This window comes from Semicossyphus pulcher, unplaced genomic scaffold, assembly GCF_022749685.1.
Source record: "Semicossyphus pulcher isolate SPU_LCO1_2020_fin unplaced genomic scaffold, fSemPul1.0.p SCAF_6, whole genome shotgun sequence".
Classification (NCBI taxonomy): domain Eukaryota; kingdom Metazoa; phylum Chordata; class Actinopteri; order Labriformes; family Labridae; genus Semicossyphus; species Semicossyphus pulcher.
The window spans coordinates 17295747-17314851 of NW_027211737.1; the positions used below are offsets into that span (position 1 = coordinate 17295747).

Genomic DNA, 19105 nt, shown 5'->3' on the forward strand with positions numbered 1-19105 from the left:
AACGACCCAGAGAAACTTTTACCAAAAGAAAAAGAACCGTTTCAACTCTAGGCTGTCACAGGTACTTGTTAGAAATGACCGGAGGAAGCTTGGACTTCTGTGTAAACACAAGTTCACATCGAGTTCTGTCCAATAGCGAGAAAAATATGTTTGAAAGCTCTGGTCAAAGTATTAAGTGTTATCTGCACTCAGTTATCCATTGACGGAGCTGAGGACACCCAACCACACACACACACACACACAGAACATCACTAAAAGAGCAATGATCTGAGGGTGTATGACAACACTTGTGATAAGCCTGCAGATCTCTGCACTGTGGATTTGAATGTATTCTGTGTGCGTGCACGCATGTGTGTATCCGGTGTGTGTGTGTGTGTATGCGCGGGAACAAGTGCATGCACGACCCTGCAGTTCTGGGAGGAAGGATGTTGAAATGCAGGAACACGCTGACATGTATATTTCTAACCCTGTGGACTTTCTGTTGCAAATATTTATGCTTAAACACAGAACATCAAACTTTGACCCCAAATCGTCTCTTTTAAAAAATAAGAAAAAACTGCACTACAGTAACTCTTCTATTCTTTCATTCACTTAAACACACACATTCACACAAATCCCTCAGCTCCACTGACCCTGCAGTAATCAGGATCATGCCACGACCTCAGCTGACCTTTGACCCACAACCTAGATAAACATGTAATGTTCACAATCCTCTAACAAAAGACAAGCAGCATAAAAACACTAAAATCTACAGGGCTCATTTTCCCTCTGAGCTGGTGATAATCTCGTTTTAATGCAGTGTTCATGTAACCTTACGCATTGTACTCACAATGTACCACATACTGCTCCACTTGGCGTCATTATAGAATATGTTGGTCTGTGCCGGGCTGCTGTAGGCGGGGCTTGACAAGGAAAGGGGCGGGGCTTGCTTGTAATCCCTCTTGATCCTCCTCTTCACCACCTGCTGCTGTATCCACTCCACCTTAAAGACACAAACACAGACAGGAGATTACAGAAACTGAGTCAGAACCAAGAGATACAGAAGAAGTACTTCACCCACAGTGAAATCAGTCAACGGGGGGAATTTCATCACAGTTCTTGTTCAAGACAACACAATCTTTAGGAAATTAGAAGGTTCTCTCCTTCAATAACATCTTTAATATAGAAGTTAAAACGCAGTGGCTATATTACGCTAGCTTTGACTAACATTACTCTCTTCTCTAGCACCACACTGTTCTTGTTTGATATCGTTACATGAGCAATTTACCTGAAACCTGTTGATTTTTGGGGATGCTAATAAATGACAGTATCAGATCGGTAGGCATGAAAGAAGTGAAAAGCCTGTGATTGAGAAGCATCAGAATGTTGGCATTTTATTTTGAAGGAATCCTTTCAGCCATCTGAAAGTTACACTTGTTGTTGGCCTACAAGAATTTCACAGCAGACAAAATGTTTTTACTCTGTCTGTTCGTTTCTCCCTTTTACACACACATATGCACACGAGACATAAATGTCTCTCAGGTAACATCAATCTCTCAAATGTTATGGGCTCGCTTCGAGGCGTAAGGCATTCCTTGGCAGGAATCTCACTCCACTTTCTCACTCGGAATTTTCCGATTTCAAAATCAACATTGTTGGATCTGAACAGCAGGGCTGGACGCACTCGCTTGGCCCTGACCACCTCTTTCTAAAACCCTGAAATCGTGTGTTTAGTCTCGCTGAAGTCCTGCAGACTTCATCAGTCTGACTCCAGGAGGAGTTTGCTGTGCCAATAATGATGACAGGAAAGCTAAAGTTGTAGCAGGCACATACAGGGAGCATGATTGAAGCTGTAGGAGAGCAGCCTGAGATGTAAATCACTCTGTAATAAATGATTCATGGATTCTTTGGACTGAAGTTTCTCACATAAACATGATTGTGTGACGGCCGGGTCACAGACTGCGTAACAATCCTTTCAATTTACTCCAGAATAAAGCATGTTCAGATGAAAAGTTGTGCAGCTATGGCTTATTTATACAGTATTTTCAAAGTGTACGCTACCACATCAGCTACAGCCGACTTAAAGCGTCTGTAAGCTGTAAGCAGACAAAGAACCTCTGCTCATAAGAGATAATCAATAGCATAATTTTCACACTGAAAGTGTTATTGTTTTGTTGCTCAGTTTGCCAGAAGTCTGAGGCTTTAGTGAACAATGTCCGACTACAAAGACGAAGCATTTCTCCACATCAATACGGCTCCAGCAGGCGGAGAGGAGAGAGGGGAGGAGAGAAAAGCTGACAAAATGAGTGCAGTGATTATCTGGTCTCATGCACTGAAACAATCTGCCAGGCTCTCGGGAGAGTTGGAGAGGGAGGCAACGAGACAAGATAAGACGAGGAGAGGAGAGGTGATAAAGAGCCGAGGAGAACAAGTCCCAGGAGAGTCGATAAAGAGAAAAGAGACCGAGCTGGAAGGGGAGGGGAAACAAATTGCCAGTGAGACCAGAAGACTGCAAGTGAAGAGAGGAGATTGATTTTATAAATAATATTGATTTAATAACTCAAGTATGTAGCTCTTTATAGATCGTGAAGGAAGGAGAGGGATAAAACGGGTGACGTCATTTAAGAAGCCAAGAGTGTAGATCTCTTTTTTAGGAGACAGAGATATGGGAGGAAGAGAAATTACAAACAAGAAGAGGAGAGGAGAACCCAGAGAGAAATTTTGTGTCCGTCTGTCGAGGTCTCACATCATTTCACTTCTGTGACGACCATCTGATTCAGAGCAGCCGTTCACACATGCCATTAGCCGCAAAACAACAGCGTCATCAGGAATTGTGAGTGTGTGAGTCTGTGCTAAACCACTGCTGTATCATAACAATTTACATATATTAGCAAAGCATCCACCACAATCTTTGAACAGCAGGGCAACTCCTAACCGCACTTGTCCCTAACTTACAGGAGGCTCTGACATTGAATGCATCCCTGCCTCTAATTTCGTAACCAATCCTCTCCGCCATTAATTCTTCTACAGCTGGACGAGACGGAGCAAAGCCGTTACAGATGGAGAGGAAAAGAAATGGTTTTTCTGAGGTTGGATCCCAATTAGTGTGTAGTTCACCCCAGATGACACTGACAGAACACAAGAATTTAAAGAGAAGGTATTATTCTGTTTCACATTTTAAGACATGTACACAATGTTTCACTGTTGGATGTCCATACTAAACGTGGGTGGAGTAGGTAAAAGTATGTTGGAGTGATCCCCTGCTAAAAAAGTCTCTGCAGGATGCTGTGAACGCTTGCTTTCAGACAGACTCCTCCAGACGCTTTGTGATGTCACAAAGTGGAGGAACTCTATATTTGGGCTGGGGATGCACCGATGCTGATACCAGTATCGGGTATCAGGCGGTATTGGAGCCCAAGTACTCGTACTCAGTACTCGTAAAACTACAACAAGTACCGTAGCCGAATACCACTTTGCGGCTTGACGTTAGCCTCCCGTCAGTTAAGAAGGTAGGCGGAGAAGGAGCACTTTCCAGATAAAGGCTTAGTCCTCACAGACAGCACTAACATGTCCACTCACGGCCAAACTGAAGCTCACAGAGTGTAACATAAACATTAAAGCAAACTAACTTACATACTCATGGACACACACACGATAAAAAGAGCCCGTCGGCGATCACTGATGTCTCCGTAGTAAGTGCAGTAAAAAAGTTCAGGCGTGTCTCCCTCACTGCCGTGTTTCGGGGGAATGCGCTGTGTAGTGCTGCGTTCAGGTGCGCTCAGAAATGGGAGTGTTCATCAAGTGACCTTTTTTACACAAAATGTGGTTTGTTGTGTTATACTGAAATCCAATGCGTGTGTTATAGGTTACACGAAAGTAAAATGTGTGGCAGTGTGTTGTTTGTTTAAGTAAAACAAAGTTGAGTGTTAAAATGTCAGCAACCGTTGCATCATTCTGTTGATTTACTTTGTTACAGTCAGAAAGTGAGGACCATCTGATGAAAATTAAACATGCTTTTAAAGTCATAATGAGAACTGTAATGATATTATTAAGTACTCATATCGGTACTCAGTATCGGCAATTTGGGCATCTGCCCGAGACACCGCAGAACCTCCTGCCCCTGTCACTGTTCAAGGACACGCCCACCCAGCAGCTCAGTCTGCCTCACTCCACCACTCTGCTCAGCGGCTCTGATCGTCAAGTAGGTTCAGAATGTGTTGGAGAAAGTGTTTCTATAGCTGCTTACCCACTGGTCAAAAAACCCTGCTAACACCCGGCTTTTCAGCCCAGTGGGAAAGGTTACAATCGGCATTCAGACCCGGGTCAAATGACTCTGCAGTAGACCCGGGTAATTGTCGCCTCAGCTCCGATCGGCATTGATGAGAACACAAAACCTGGGTTGACACGCTAATCTCCGCCCCCCTTTCTGGCATATTGCCATGCTCCGTCTCTGAAAAACTCCCCGTGTGCTGGCAGGAATAAGCAAGACACTGAGTATTGCGTAATATTATTACCATACACATTATATCCTACACTGACTGTGCTGTATAAAAGAGCACTTTTGATGCATTGTTTTATCTGCACTAGAAGAAAATACAGTGTTCATCTACCTTGTGTAGTTTAGTCCAGACTGTGCACTCCTCAGCTTTAAAACGAATGTACTCTCTTATCAGGTGTTTCATCTGATAACTTTCAAAGGTTATGTGCAGAAAACTTTGCTGAATTATATTTTATTAAGTAGAAGCTAGAAAAAGTTTTACCACAAATTTGTAACACAGACATGTTTAGTTGTCAGTCCACATCTAAAGTCGTCTGAAACTGATCCGTCAGTTGTGCAGCGCTATAAGCGGAGATGCCGGAAGAATCTCTGATCATCAATGTCTTCATTTTCACACCTCTCTGTCTTTTAAATGCACATATTGTATTTCAGACGCATAAGACTTCAAAAACTTAAACCACTTCCAAAGCAAAAAGGAAATGATTCATGCAGACAGTATCAATATGCGTACAAGGCCAGAGGAGACATAAATAAGTCCAGAGGCTCCAATATGAATGTGTTTGACATAAATATCATGAAATCTGAATCTTGTGTTTAAATATATAAAAACATCTCATCCCATCCGCACAGAAGGCTGATAATTTACGCTTATTGATTTATCTAGCAACATAGATCCTCTCTGAAAACAGGATGTCTACTCATGTCTCCTTCACAGGAACCACAGTATTACATACAGAACTGTTCACAGGATGAACGGAGGCAGATGAAGGGGATTCGACAGTTCTTCTTAAGCTATAAAGGGTCACGCTCTCCTTTGTTGTCCACGCTAAAAACCACTCACTGCTAACAGCCTTCGGTTACCCACATCAGTGGCATCACGTTTGCCAATTCTGATCCAAACAAACACAATATTGCCCTCTGTTATTGCTTCTAAAACTTGCCCGTGTATTACTGCCTTTGTTTCAGAGCCAATTTGCCGGCAGGCTCTGAGGCATGACAGTTGGATCTGCTCCATTCTTTTAACTCTGGCCTGGTGGAGCAGAGGAATGATCTGCTAGCACCTGTACCTCCCCGTCACCCTCCTTTCTTCTTCTCTCACACTCCCACTCCCTCCCTGATCTCACTCTATCACTTTTCTCATCGCTCTCCCTCATCCGCTTCTTCTCCCTCGCTGGCTCTCCTTGGTTTCATTTCGGGTCTTCTTCTCGGCAGATGCCCATTTTTCTCTGTGATCGCCTGGCTTTCTCTCTCATTCCCGCTCCAACCCCCTCCTTCTCCCTCTCCCTCTCTCCCTCCCTCTCTCCCTCTCTCCCTCTCTCCCTCTCTCTCTCTCTCTCTCTCTCTCTCTCTCTCTCTCTCTCTCTCTCTCTCTCTCTCTCTCTCTCTCTCTCTCTCTCTCTCTCTCTCTCTCTCTCTCTCTCTCTCTCTCTCTCTCCCCCTCTCTATCTCTCATTCGCTCTCTGTGTAAGGGTTTGCAGGTGGCTCTTGCTGGCTGGGTCAGTAACCAGGGGAAACTGGGGAAGAGTTCATTTCAATAGAACAAATGGGAACAAATTGATCCACTCTCACTGCTGTTTTTGGGACGACGTTAGCAGTTTCGGGAAAAAAGGGACTGAAAGCAGCGAGGTCAAAGGTTAATATAGCAGAACACCTAAAATAACCTTTGGACAGACATGAGACGCACACTCTTCTGCTCTCTTTGGTGCAATTCCGAACCTCAGGCCAAAGTCGCACTACTTCTCCAGACAGTTTGAGCACCTGCTCATCTCACGGCGTCCGCTAATGGTTCATCTGTTAACAAAAATTCTGCAGTAGGATGTCACACACCTGTACCTGGGACCGTGTGGAGTCTCAGAATACCTGTGTGTGCGCAAATTACCCCTGAGGTCTCGACAGGAACACAAGCTCCGTCTGTGTCGTCTCCTGATGCTGCGAGTGTCCTTGTTTCCACACATGTTCATGAATACAGTGAGCTGTGGGAAAATAGAAATAAGGAGACAAGGGGCTACACTACGAGCAGACTTGGATCAAAGCTAAATTACAGCCTGATGTGTTGATTAGCATCCTCAGTTTACGAATGTGTGAGAATAAAGTCATTTATAGTTCTATAAAAGTGCAGTACGTTTCACTTTAAACTGTTTTATAGGTGGTTTTGAGCTCATTCAAGCTCCGTGCTCTGAAATATTTTCCTTATGTGAGAGGACTTCAGAGGACATCACAAAACAGGGAAATTTAACTTTGTCCTAACAGCCATTTTGCATTTCAGTGTATGCCGGGGAGGATTCAGCTGCAGACCACACCTGGCTCTCAGTTTCCCTGCACATGTCAGGATAAATGACTTCGAGTAAACAAGCGCCTCGCTAAGTGAAACCGGCTGGAATCACCACGCTCCTGCAGCAGACGGCCGCAGAGGCGTTCAGCGGTTGTTTTCCTCCACTAATCTCTGCACAGACTTCAAAAGGGCAGTTTAAAAAAAAGGAGAAATAACCACTGTAGTACTCTAATTGTTGTTTACAGAAAACTCCAAATCGCTGGAAATAGATTTTCGCTTGAAATAGATTAAAACAAAGCAGACCGGGTATTCTTTTACTCACTTCACACCAACAACTAATAACAGAGCAGAGCTGCAGCAGGAAAGTCTGCGGCTGGCCAAATTCTCTTGGAGCTCGTAGTATGAATGAGTCATGTCTGTACGTCAGCAGAGCTGTGCAAGGTGCAGGCTGAGTGCTGCCGATGAGAAGAAGAGCTCCTCGTTTACAGGCGCGTGTGTGACGATTTTATTGGCGGAAAACTGAACACGAAGCAACCGTGTGATCATTTCTGTTACAGGAACATTACTATACTGAAAGAGTTAAAACATTTGTCCTTAAATTGCTTCTAAATGATTAAAAATGATTAAAATAAAACTTAACTCAATTATTTTGAGACTTTAAAGTTTGTTAGACTCACTGTGCATTCAGTGGTGTAAGAAATACTTGTAAACATCTAACATAAACCCATAACAGGCTCAAAAAATCGTGTTATATCAAAGTTTTTGAAGGACAGATAAGAGACGTGTAGCTTTCATTATGCTGACACGCTCTCTGCAGACCAATGGCCTCAGCAGATTCCCTCACAATGGTGCTCTTTGACCTGCAGGGCAAGTGACACTGCAGTTTGGCGGCTGCCATAAAGCGGTAATCTCTGCGGTGCTGCGTCACCATGGCAACCTGCGTGCCAACAACTACTGTGGATGGCAGGGTGCGCCTTTCATGGCACCGCTACACCCATCTGACTCACTCACACACAAACACACACGGCTGTCATTATTACAAAACCTGATTGCAAAACATCATTAGCAGTTTGCCAAAGTGTGCTGCTGCCAGAGCAGCCGTCATGCTGATCTCAAACCCACAGACAGGTCGCAGGTTACGCTGAAGGCTTTCCCCTCTTCCCTTCTTTCATCCTTTTCCTGTTTCTCTCCATAACCTCTCTGCTCTGATCTACTCTCCTAAAATCTCAGCCTCTCGGCCAGCTGGCGTCAGGACACAAACCTTCTTCCACCATGGCACTGTGTCAGGCCCGAGAGAGCAAGGGAACCAAAGACGGAGGGAGGGGGATGAGTACGCTGAAAGCAACAGTGAGAAAAGGAGGGAGGAAAGAGGAGGGGGAAAGAAAAGGGGATGACAGGTAAGGGCAGCAGGGGGATAAAAGAAGCTGACTTGATGAAAAAAGTAGGAAAGAAAATCGAAAGTAAAGGAGATGGAGGACAAGAAGATAATTGGATAATAGAAGGTGACGGGAAGTCCTACATGTCTGTTTTGTATCGCCAACAATTTGAGCGATGCTTGATAAATTGACCCGCCTAATCAAACAGGCAGACGTCGAGATGTGTGAAGTGTGTGTCGGATAGAAAGACTGAGTGAATGAGACATTTCCACAAACTGTCCTGTTGCTGAAACTCATTTAAAGCCATCTACTTTAGCTCTTAACAAGATCTTAACATGCACCATGTGCTGCTACTGAACATCCACTGAGTTTGATTACTCATCTTGTGTTTTTTGATGAAGTGTGTGATGCAGGAATGGCTTGATGACCTGAAGCAGTGATTAGAGGAGCACTGAGAGGACTAGAGGAAGGGCCGACCCCAAGTCAAACTCATACTGGAGACCCGGTTCAACCAAACCACAGTCTGATAAAAGACATATTGTTAGGTTGATTGAGATGCTTTCCAAGCCCGTATTTTATATTCAGGAAGGCAACCCTTACCTATGGGAAGAATAAACCATCCATCCATTATTTATAGCACTTATCCTGTTCAGGTTCAAGGGTGGGTGGAGCCTATCCCCGCTGTCATTGGGCGAGAGGCGGGGTACACCCTGGACCCTGGATCGCCAGTCCATCAGGGCTGAAACATAAGTCCCTTATACACTGCCAGTCCAAGGTGGGATTATTATTTCGCCTCTGTTACGTTTCATCTTCTATGTAGAACGCATGGAGGTGGAATGTTGGGGCGTGTATTTGAAGCATGCGGTGTTTGTTTACACCTCACGCACGTTTTGCTTTCGCAGCGCCGCAACCATATTTAAAAACACACACTGGGGCGGCTTTACGCCGATGTTGCTTGGTCCAAAGCAAAATGGCGAAGGCTGCATCGCGGCAAAGCTTCATTAAGGTGCTGAGGAGGAACCGCAGTGTAAAAAGGGCTCTAGAGACAGACCATAATTCACGCTCACATTCACACTTACGAGTAATTTAGAGTTACCAATGAACCTAACGAGCATGTCTTTGGCCTGTGGGAGGAAGCCGGAGTACCCGGAGGGAACCCACACAAGCACGGGGAGAACACTCCACCCAGAAAGACCCACTTCGTCCAAGCCAGGATTCGAACCAGGAACTTTCTAGCGCTAACCACCGCACCGCTGTGCAGCCCGACAATAATATGGTACAAACATTCTTTGACTTGTGGCCGCAGTATATTAGAGTAAACGGCCGAAGAGTGTCAGACACTGTTTTCATTCTGATGGGAAGGTTTGTGACCTGTGGACAGCCTTGTCCATTAGATTAGGATCAAGTTAACCTGCCATAAAGCTGGTTACTTTAAGGGAATAGTCTGCCATGGTAGGGGCATTGCTTTCTGTGAGATTTGTGTGTTGATTTTACAGACAAAATAAAACAGGCAACCCCTTTTGGATTAAGGTGTGTACAGAAGCAGTATTTAGAGGTTGTTGTCAGGGCTTTTCACTTACTGGTAAATTATATTCCAATAATGTTTTATGTCACGGCTTTAAACCCATCCATCAAACCTGAAGTCTGAGTTGGTGGAATTGAAAAGTAGGAGTAGTTCTCATTCATCACAAATCATTTTTCAGGACTGCGATAAATACAGCATGAAATGTCAGGAAAATATGATTTTTCCTGCAATGTTGGTGTCCTCATAAATACTTTGTCCCTGCAACTCATCTGTGTTCAGGTCAGGTCTACGACTACAAGGACGAGAGAGCTTACATCCTTCAGGCCTGAGCATCAGATACAGCAGGGCTCGGATCAATACAGCTTTGTTATCAGGTTGTGTATTTACTGTGGAAGTGAAAATTATGTTTAAACTGTGACGGCAATAAATGAAGGAATTAACAAATTGTATAAGAGAGACATATGTCAAATATAGTCGTCTGAAAGTCTGCCACAAAGACAAAAGGCACGCTAAATTCTCTCTCGTGTTTGACAAATGAAGTTCATTAACTTGCTTTCACCCACATCACACTATTTATCAGCAGTATAGTTCCACACTATAGCCATTGTTGATTACTTTATGGAATCCAGGAAAAGTGAGTTTGTGCACCTTAAGTTCTGGTTAGTTTGTCAAACTGTCTCCAGCATCGTTTAAACACACACTCGCTGAGCTATTTATATTCTGAACCTGCAATTGACTAAACAGCACAACAGGCGTACCTTGGGCTCCATGGAGATGAAACTATGGCGTCCACGGCTGAACAAGGTTGACCTCTTGATGGTCCGGCTATGGAAGAAGTGATAGTGGTCTTTGAGATCCCCGATCTGAAAAAAACAAACACACACTTAGAGAAAAGCATTTGTACATTTGAGAACTCATCAGTGTGACTATGAAGATGTTTTCCACTGCAGCACTGCAACACTTAAAATCATCATTAGTGACTTCACTTGTAGAAAAAAAAAAAGACAGCATACACGTCATACATGCACATGGCAAGAGAGTTTTTCACACCACGTAATTGATGCAACTTATTGTGTAAGTACCTGAAAAGTTACCGGAAGTACTTTTAGAAAAGATACAAAGGTAGTATAGTGACCATGGTTTCCATGTTTTTAATGTTCATGTCTTTTTCTATGTATAAGAAAAAGTTTCCTTGGGCTCTTTGTCGATTAAAAGACGACATGGACTAAAAGATGAGACACAAAGGGGCAGAAAGGTCACAAGAAGAGACACAAAAGAAGTAAAGAGACGGACTGAAAGTCAGACACAAATAGACAAAGACTTTGAGTGACAGACGTGGAGGACAGATGATCTGCAGACAGACAGACGGTGACTGACAGACAGACAGACAGCAGGCTGCTGGATGCTGATTAGTTTTAATAATTGATAAAGACCATACAATCCCTTTAGATGATCAAACTGTCATGGCTGCCAAGGCTCCTGTGGTGTGTCACTGATCCACGGCTGAGCACCACCTCCACCACAGAGCCCATTAGATCAGCTTTCAGCTCAATGCTCACACACACACACACTCAAACTTCCACACGAGAAACAACAAAGTGCCAACAGGCCTATCTGGATCAGCACACATCAAACATTATCTGAACAGCAGCACACATCAGACATCTGCAGTAATCAGATTAAAACGCGTTCTACATACTAACAACGTGTGCTTCCATAATAGGCGGCTACCACTTTGGATGCTTCTCATAGTGTAAACAGGTCTCAACATATCGTGCTTCCACTGCCTATTTAATCTACCCGACATCTGCACTGCCATTAGCAGGCCACCCTTCCCTGTAGGAGTGTCTGCCAATGAGGAGCTGCTGGAAAAGCTCTACACACAGAATTATAAAAACCCTTAAGCCCAGGTCTAAACTTCTGCCACACCGCTCCTTTTAAAGCCAGCCACAGCCTCCTTTCAAAATAAAATCACCCACTTACTCCAACCACAGTGTGACATTTTGAAAATCACAATCTTTAGCATAGCTTTAACACCTCTTCAGGTTGAATTAAACCTCACATTCAACGTGCAGCTTCTCCACCTATTTTTATCCTGAACTCTGCTCTGTGAGTAAGAGTTATAACTGTGGTCGCTGTGACTAAATGTGATCAGATGGAAATGGAAGGGTTACAAAGTCAACTTAAATTCTGATGCAAAAAAACCAACAAAAACCCGCATGGTGAATCATAAAGACTTCAGCATAACCTTTGGTAACTGGGAATTATGTTGAAACATATTTGGGAAGCGAAACCACTCGCTCTACGGTGATTAATGATGTCTTGCATCACTGGATTTTTCACTGGATTCATTAAACTTTATGTCCCTCGATACAGAATCAACCAGGAATTGCTAAAGGTGATAAGACTTTTCCAAGGAAATCATTTATAGGAGGCGTAATGTCTGGTTACAAGTTCAAGTTTGTTCCTGAAAACGCAGTTATCTGTTGGATGCAGACGTTAACCTGAAGGCAGTCGGTTGCAACTGACGGGTTTTACAGCAAATATTTACGGCGTAAATTATGTTGAATGTCTTGTAGTAACCCCCCTCCCACTTCAAATAAATCTAAGCTGTTGTGTTCAAGTAACATCAAGGTTAATGCTGATATATTATGTATTTAGTGTACATGTATTGGGGCAGTCTGACACTGAGATTGTCTTTATTCTGTGCTAAAATGTTAGCCATGATACACAACAGACATCATCCAAATCCCCTCAACCTGCAACATTCACCCCACCTGAATAAGGATAAATAATCACTGTAACTAATAAATTACTTCCTTTCACAGGTCATCACAGACAACGGAGGATGAGCGTGGATGTAAATGAGCGTGAGTGAGGTGTTTGACAGTTACAAACGTCACTCTTGATACCTACTTTAGAATAATCTATCCAATAACAACCCCCTGTTGTCCTGATGTCTTTACGCCCTGGTGCATCAGTGCACCCGGTTTTAATAATCTCATAACTTGATCAGTAACCAGACATGGACCGGAGGTGGGCGCATCAGTTACATCACTCGCCCTGTCAAGGGCTAACACTCCTCTCTCATCTCTTTAAAACACCAGTGTGAACGCACACCCTCATCTCAGGCATGTCAGCTGATATTGACTCAATTTAGGCCGGTGTCTTAGACCCGGAAGGGGGCTCCATGGTTAAGAGGATTACCCAGAATTCCACATGGAGGTGCTCTCTCACTCCGTGCCAACTCTTTTCATCCATCCATCCATGTATCGTCCCTTCTTTTGCACCCTCTTCCTTCGATCTCGCAGTGTATAGTTATCTGTTCTCCTCTTGTCCCTCCGTCACAGGTTTTCTCCGCCCATCCCCCTTTTTGTCTCTTATTAGTTATCTCGCCTTTACACCTTAAGATCTCTTCCACTTTAGAGGTTATATCCCCAAATCAATATCAAAAATGGTTAAATCCTTACGACTACTCCTAACAAGTTTGATTGAACTGAAAACACTTGTAGTGCATCTCTTTGCAATAGAACGACTTTAATATGCAAAAAATGATAAATAAATTCCGTCACTTGCTTAGTTTAATTGCATCCTCTATATACATGAGTGCTGCACTGGCATAAAGACTGGGGAGGGGGTGATGATCAGGATGTCAAAGTTCACATTAGGAAATCAGAGTGTGCTCATATCGCTCCCATGGGAGCAGCTTTCAGCTGACCCCAAAACCAGGAAGTAAAACTCTTGTCTATGAGGTGTCAAAGTCCAATGAACGCTCCATATTGAGATGGAAATTAGGGCGAATGGTGGGGGTTGGGGGCGACACTGCACTCCACATGGGAATTCCTATTGGGGGCTGGTATGGAAAAGGGGGGGGAGGACTCTACACATTAGTTCCCGTCAAAGAGAGGGGATAAACGAGGCCATTAAGGCCTGCTCTCTGGGGAGTATAGTGGGTGGGCGGGCTGGATAAGGCGAGGAGGGGAGAGGGGGGTTCAATAGCTGTTGACTAGGCTACCCCACAACAACCTGTCAGAATGCCCCCCTCTGTTCCACGCCGTCTTCACGTCGAGGGCTGGCAAGTGCAGGCTTGAACTGCCCACGTATTTCTGTCACGATACCCCGGAGTGTGTGTGGGGTCCATGTTTGTGTGGCAGATTTCTTTTGTCCACAATGGAGACAGGATTTCTCTTTAAACTTTGTCAAAACAACATTTAAAGTGGCCAGTTAAGACCATCCCCCTGGACCCCTGCAGACTTCTGTTGATTAGTAAAATGACATAATGTGAACAAACATATCCAAAAAATGTGTTTCCCTCCTCCGCGTAAGAATACTTTACAGCTTTGGCCCCTACATCCTAAGTGTGAAATCAAAGGGAAATTGCAGGATCTTATGTGATTTAATCAATGTGAGCTTTAAAATAAGAGCTCACATTTGTTTAGTAAAATATGATCATTTTAACATTTTTGCTCTAGTAGTTGTGCCTCATCATTCCACATAAAACCCAAAAGAAGAACAGTTTCATTCACCCAAACAATTTGGGAATACTGACACAGAACTAATCCTAAAAGTAAGCTCAAAAGTGCTGATTTGTAGCAGCTGAGGCAGTTGGTCTGCTTATGCAGTGAGTGGAGATTACACTCACGGAGAGAATACTATGAAAAATCTGTCTCTAAAATGTTAGGTTAGGTTTTGGAGTCAGTCAGTCACATTAAAGACAAATCTACAAAAGGAACAACTTGAGAATCTGTTTGACTGTGGACCCTTTTGATGCATTTTCCAACACCATAAACCAATCAGCACTAGCTGTCTCACTTGTGTGTCAAAAGGAGCACGCACATGAGACTGCTGTGTCTGTGAGGCTGATAGTGAGGTCCCTGAGGCTCCTTAACATGATCCGCGGAAACACACCGAGGAGGCACCTGTTGTACCATCCTGCTCCTGGTCTTTAGTTCCCTGCAGCTTCTCTCTCCTTGTCCGAGAGACAGAGAGCCACACAAAGAAGGGCTGAATCACAGACAAGGTTCATGGCTCAGGTTTGGACTTTAGACCTTTGACCCCGTATTGTTTGTTTAACGGTAAAGGAATAATAATAACCACCACTATGTCCCACTTTTAAAAGTTGACAAAAACAAGAAAATTCAAAGACACACAACCAAGGAGAAAGTTTGGATGAAGCAAATAGGCGACCTACCTGTCCCATGTTCCTATAGCCATACTTGTCCGCTATTCGCTCGGCCACCTCGGATCCACCGGCTATCCTGACTGCCCAGTGGTTGGTGTAAATCCGAGCTTTGCACGGCGGGGAGGCAAAGCCGAGACTGAGCGCCAGGACGCACAGCAAGCTTCTTCTCCAGGCGCCGTTGCGGACCATCTTCCCCCACTTTTAAACCGACTCTTCTCCTCCTCCTCCTCCTCAGCCGACCAGGCAAACAACCAAACTTCTCTTCTCTTCGACCAAGACTCTCATAGAAACACAACTATCCGGGCAAAAACACCGAGAGAGAGGGAGAGAAACAGAGGGAGAGAGGGGGGAAGGAACGGAGCCCCGAAGAGGAAAATGTGTACCTTATCCTCAAACCTCCGCTTTCCACATGGGAGAGTTGGAAGTTTGCGTTTCGTGTGCCCTCTCTCTGTTCCTCTCTCCCTTTTTCCACCGCGGAGGAGGAGGAAGTGTACGTGTCTGCGCGCCGTGCGTCTTTGCGCGCGAGTTCGTGTACGTCCTTGTGCGCGCGGAGCTCCTGAACGCTGATTTCTCTTCTCCACGAACAACTCGGATGTTGGTCGTTCAGCTCATCGGGCTTTCATGTGGCGAAATGGCTACAGCGCCTCCCCACAAATAACTAGCTGACACTCTGGAGAGTAGAAACAACTAAAGCCGCGGGGTTTCCCTCCCGAGCTCCGCTGGGTCTTAAAGACACTCTTCTTGGATCCCCAGACACAGCACAGGGGGGGTCAAGCCGGTGGACAGGGAGACACTAGTGGGCAAGCCTCACGGGCTTCCTCCAGGAGGGCCCCTGGGTAAAATGAAGGATATTTTTTAAAAAGCAGACTGACCGGAAGTGAACCTAGCTTGACGACTCTTTATTTTGATTGTTGTATCGCCCAATTAAACTTCAGAAAGAGACTATACATTTAGAGCTACTTCCATGGCAAGGAGACGTTACAACGCAACTAATCCCGGAAGTTGTATTTCTAAGTCAAAATCATAACCTTGACCCCATGCCCCATGTTTAACCCACTGTGACCCTGCTCTGACCCCACTTAACATGGGTTTAACGTTTTCCATCTTCCTATATATCAATATAGTTTAAGGCGGAACAAGGAAGGATAGGAGATGTTTAAAACTGGTGTTTTTCTCTTTTTTGGTTCCACTAGTACTCTGCAATAATATTGCCAAACGATTATGAAAAAGCAGTAACATTATTCATCAAATATGATGATGATGAGTCATGTAACATGACTTAAAAGAATGTGTGTGGTTTGTACAGTTTTCATAAAATGATTTGAAAATATCTAACAAAGATTTGGGATTTTTTTCCCCGCATTTTTCTCATTTAGTTTGCTGACTGTGAATAACAGTGAAAATCTTTTTCGTGTTTTTACCTCCACCAACTGTCTAGTTTATAGTGAGTGCCTGAAATGTGTATATTTAGTGTTGTAGTAAATAACTGATACAAATTGCTGTATAGGAACAATAACAGTGATTTTTCCCATAAAACGTCCCTTTAAAGACTCTTCCAGTAAACAAGCGGATGCATTACATTTTGGATGCTGCTCCCCCTTCCTACACCTTGAAATCGGCTGTTGAATGCAGGCCTTGTCAGTCTCCTGGGCAATATTGACATAGACATACCAATGTAAAGTTGGGTAAACTATGACCTCCACCTCAGTCACCATCCAATAGAAAACAGCCCAGAAATAGAAAAAATATTGTATTTACACTAAAAAAATCCCCCATAAAACCCCGAACCCTCTTTCAACTTTGTCAGTTTGATCATTCTCTTTGTTTTTCTGACTGTCTGATTTATGGTTAATGGTGTGGATTGCTTATAAATTGGTAAATTAGATTGAGTAGGTGTACCCTCTGCTAAATCCCTAGACATGAACTGAACCAGGTGTGTTTGATACAGTTATATTATAACTAGTAAATTATAAAGGCCTGGGTCCACACTGCAGGCCTTCTGCCCTTGGCTTTACTGCTTTATTCCCCTTAATCAGTGAAGCTCTATGTCATGCCCCCCATTGCAGCACAGGTCACAGCTGACTAAACGCTGTCATTATGGAATGTGCCCGGTATTATCTGCAGTTGAGCCTTTCATTCAAGGCCTTTGTTGATTGATGGGTTTTTGTTTTGCAGCAGTTTCCCGGGGATGTCTCTGTGCACAGCGAAAACTCTGTTCTGCATGGGACACAAGTGAAAATCAGCATAATTGCACTAATTGCAGCCAATTTCTCAGTGAAAGGACCCCGCTGTCACGTCTCACAACAAGAGGGGGACAAGAACATCTCATGGTCCCCCAGATGGAGATGAAAGGGAGTAAAGGAAAAAAAAAAACACCCAGTGATGGTTCTCCATTCAGCCAGATGGAAGGGCTTGTAATTTAAAGAAAAAGGGGCGAGGAGACGAACCACACCAGAAATAGATTTGAGTATCCAAATCAAGCACCCAGGTCACGAGGCCACCGAGAGCACCAGGGCCCCCAATTTCCATTGAGGACTTTAACATCGCGATATCCTGCGTGACGGCCTCACAGCTACCCGAGTTTCCTCCAGGGAGTGAACTGAGTGAACCCCAACAAAACGTCTTTGTCAACATCTGAGAGCAGAGCGGCCATGAGTGTCAACAAACAGTCTGAGGGGCATTCCTGTGTGCATTCCTGTGCTTCTTCAATGAAATAACAGGGTGCATCATGTGTTTGGATAAGACACAACTTAAAAAAAACTTCACACAACCCCCATGATATGACACAATGGAAGGCCCGATAAAAAAACTGCGGCCAACAAGCTTATTCAACCAGGATACAGCTAATTTGTTCATTCAGGATCAAGCCAAACATTTCCAGGAGAAAACGTCCCACGTGATTTTCTCCGACCATGAATACACGGCCATTATCAAACATGCATGCTTCTTGCATTCTAATTTATAACTCTACCTTTCCACACCTATCCAAACTCTTATTTTAATTTACCTTTCAAACTTTCTCCTTCAATCAGGACCAATTTGTTTCTTCAGAGCTTCTTTTAGCGGGCCTGTTTTTTATGTGACCTACCCTGCATCTTATCTTTACTCCTCTTTCCCTCATGTACCTTTCAGCTCCTTCAGTTATTTCCTACAGGCCCATTGCCCCCCCTATCTGTATCTCTCATTGGGTGGGCCTCCTGGGAGTTAAAGTTGACCTCTCAACTTCACTTTGACCTTTGACCTTGTTGATGTAGGCTCCTGCACTTAGGCCACAAAAGCACCTGCCACTCACTGACTTTCCATCCTCTCTGCTCTGCATCCCGCCCTCCAGTCACTGCTCTACCCTTCTTCTCTTCATGCCGCCCTTTGTCAGCCACATACCAGGGTTATATAGGTTATTCTCAGGGCGCAGACACACACACTCATTCAGCGAGGAGAGATGGAAAATGGCAGAGGTAGAGAAAGTGCTGTATTGATGAATACATCTGTATTTTGAGATGTATATTCTAAATAATAAATAAACATTGGCCGGCCAGTCTCCACTGTCTTGTAGAGTGTATCTATTAGTACAGATCTGGTCCAGTGGCTGCAAATGACTTTCATAGGATTTTGCTTAAATGACCACTTCTTCACTAGTGTAAAAATACAAGAATACAGAAAGCGAGGCATCTCTGGGTTTTCTAATCTTTCTGTCTGAACCATCTGTGATGTCAAATAGTGCAGAAAGATTACAAAACTACTTTGGATGTATGCAACAGATGAAGAAACAGTCATTCACCATTTTACATGCACATTTCAGTACTTTTCTTAAGTCACCTGAATCTGCGAGTGATGTGAATTTTAATCTATATGATCAATCGTATCAGGTTTGGTATTCCCAGATTTAGGCATTCTATAACAGAGGTCAATATATACTTGTTAACCTTTTAATGTATGCTTTTTATGTTTATTAGATTTGTTCTATGTTCCTGTCTTCGAAATATGACTCACAGCAGTGCATTTTATTTTCCCAGCTCAGTGTTTTACAGTATGAATACAGAAGGATATCTGCTAAATAAAAGGATATTTTTATGTTCCTGTGAACTGAGACCCACCTGTTCCAGCCCCATGTGTCAAAAAAGTTCTTCTGTGTTTGGACCAAGTTAACTTCATAAGACATAGTCATATATTGCCACCTGGTGGTGACTGGTAAAATTACACATAGTAGTTTACGGTTTATTTCTGTCAATATTTTCAGTCATGTCCATCAACACTTTTACAGTTTGTAAACCAT

At 43.8% G+C, this 19105-nt stretch overlaps 1 protein-coding gene across 1 annotated transcript in view; it reads right to left on the bottom strand.

Annotated features, from left to right (window-relative positions):
• Window positions 1–15153, bottom strand: part of pcsk5b (proprotein convertase subtilisin/kexin type 5b) — a 76031-nt gene extending 60878 nt beyond the window's left edge. Inside the window, 3 exon segments of the mRNA XM_069683022.1 lie at window positions 830–982; window positions 10409–10513; window positions 14842–15153. Coding sequence (XP_069539123.1) covers window positions 830–982; window positions 10409–10513; window positions 14842–15021 — 438 coding nt within the window. The 5' untranslated portion in view covers window positions 15022–15153.
• Window positions 15154–19105: the final 3952 nt, after the last annotated feature.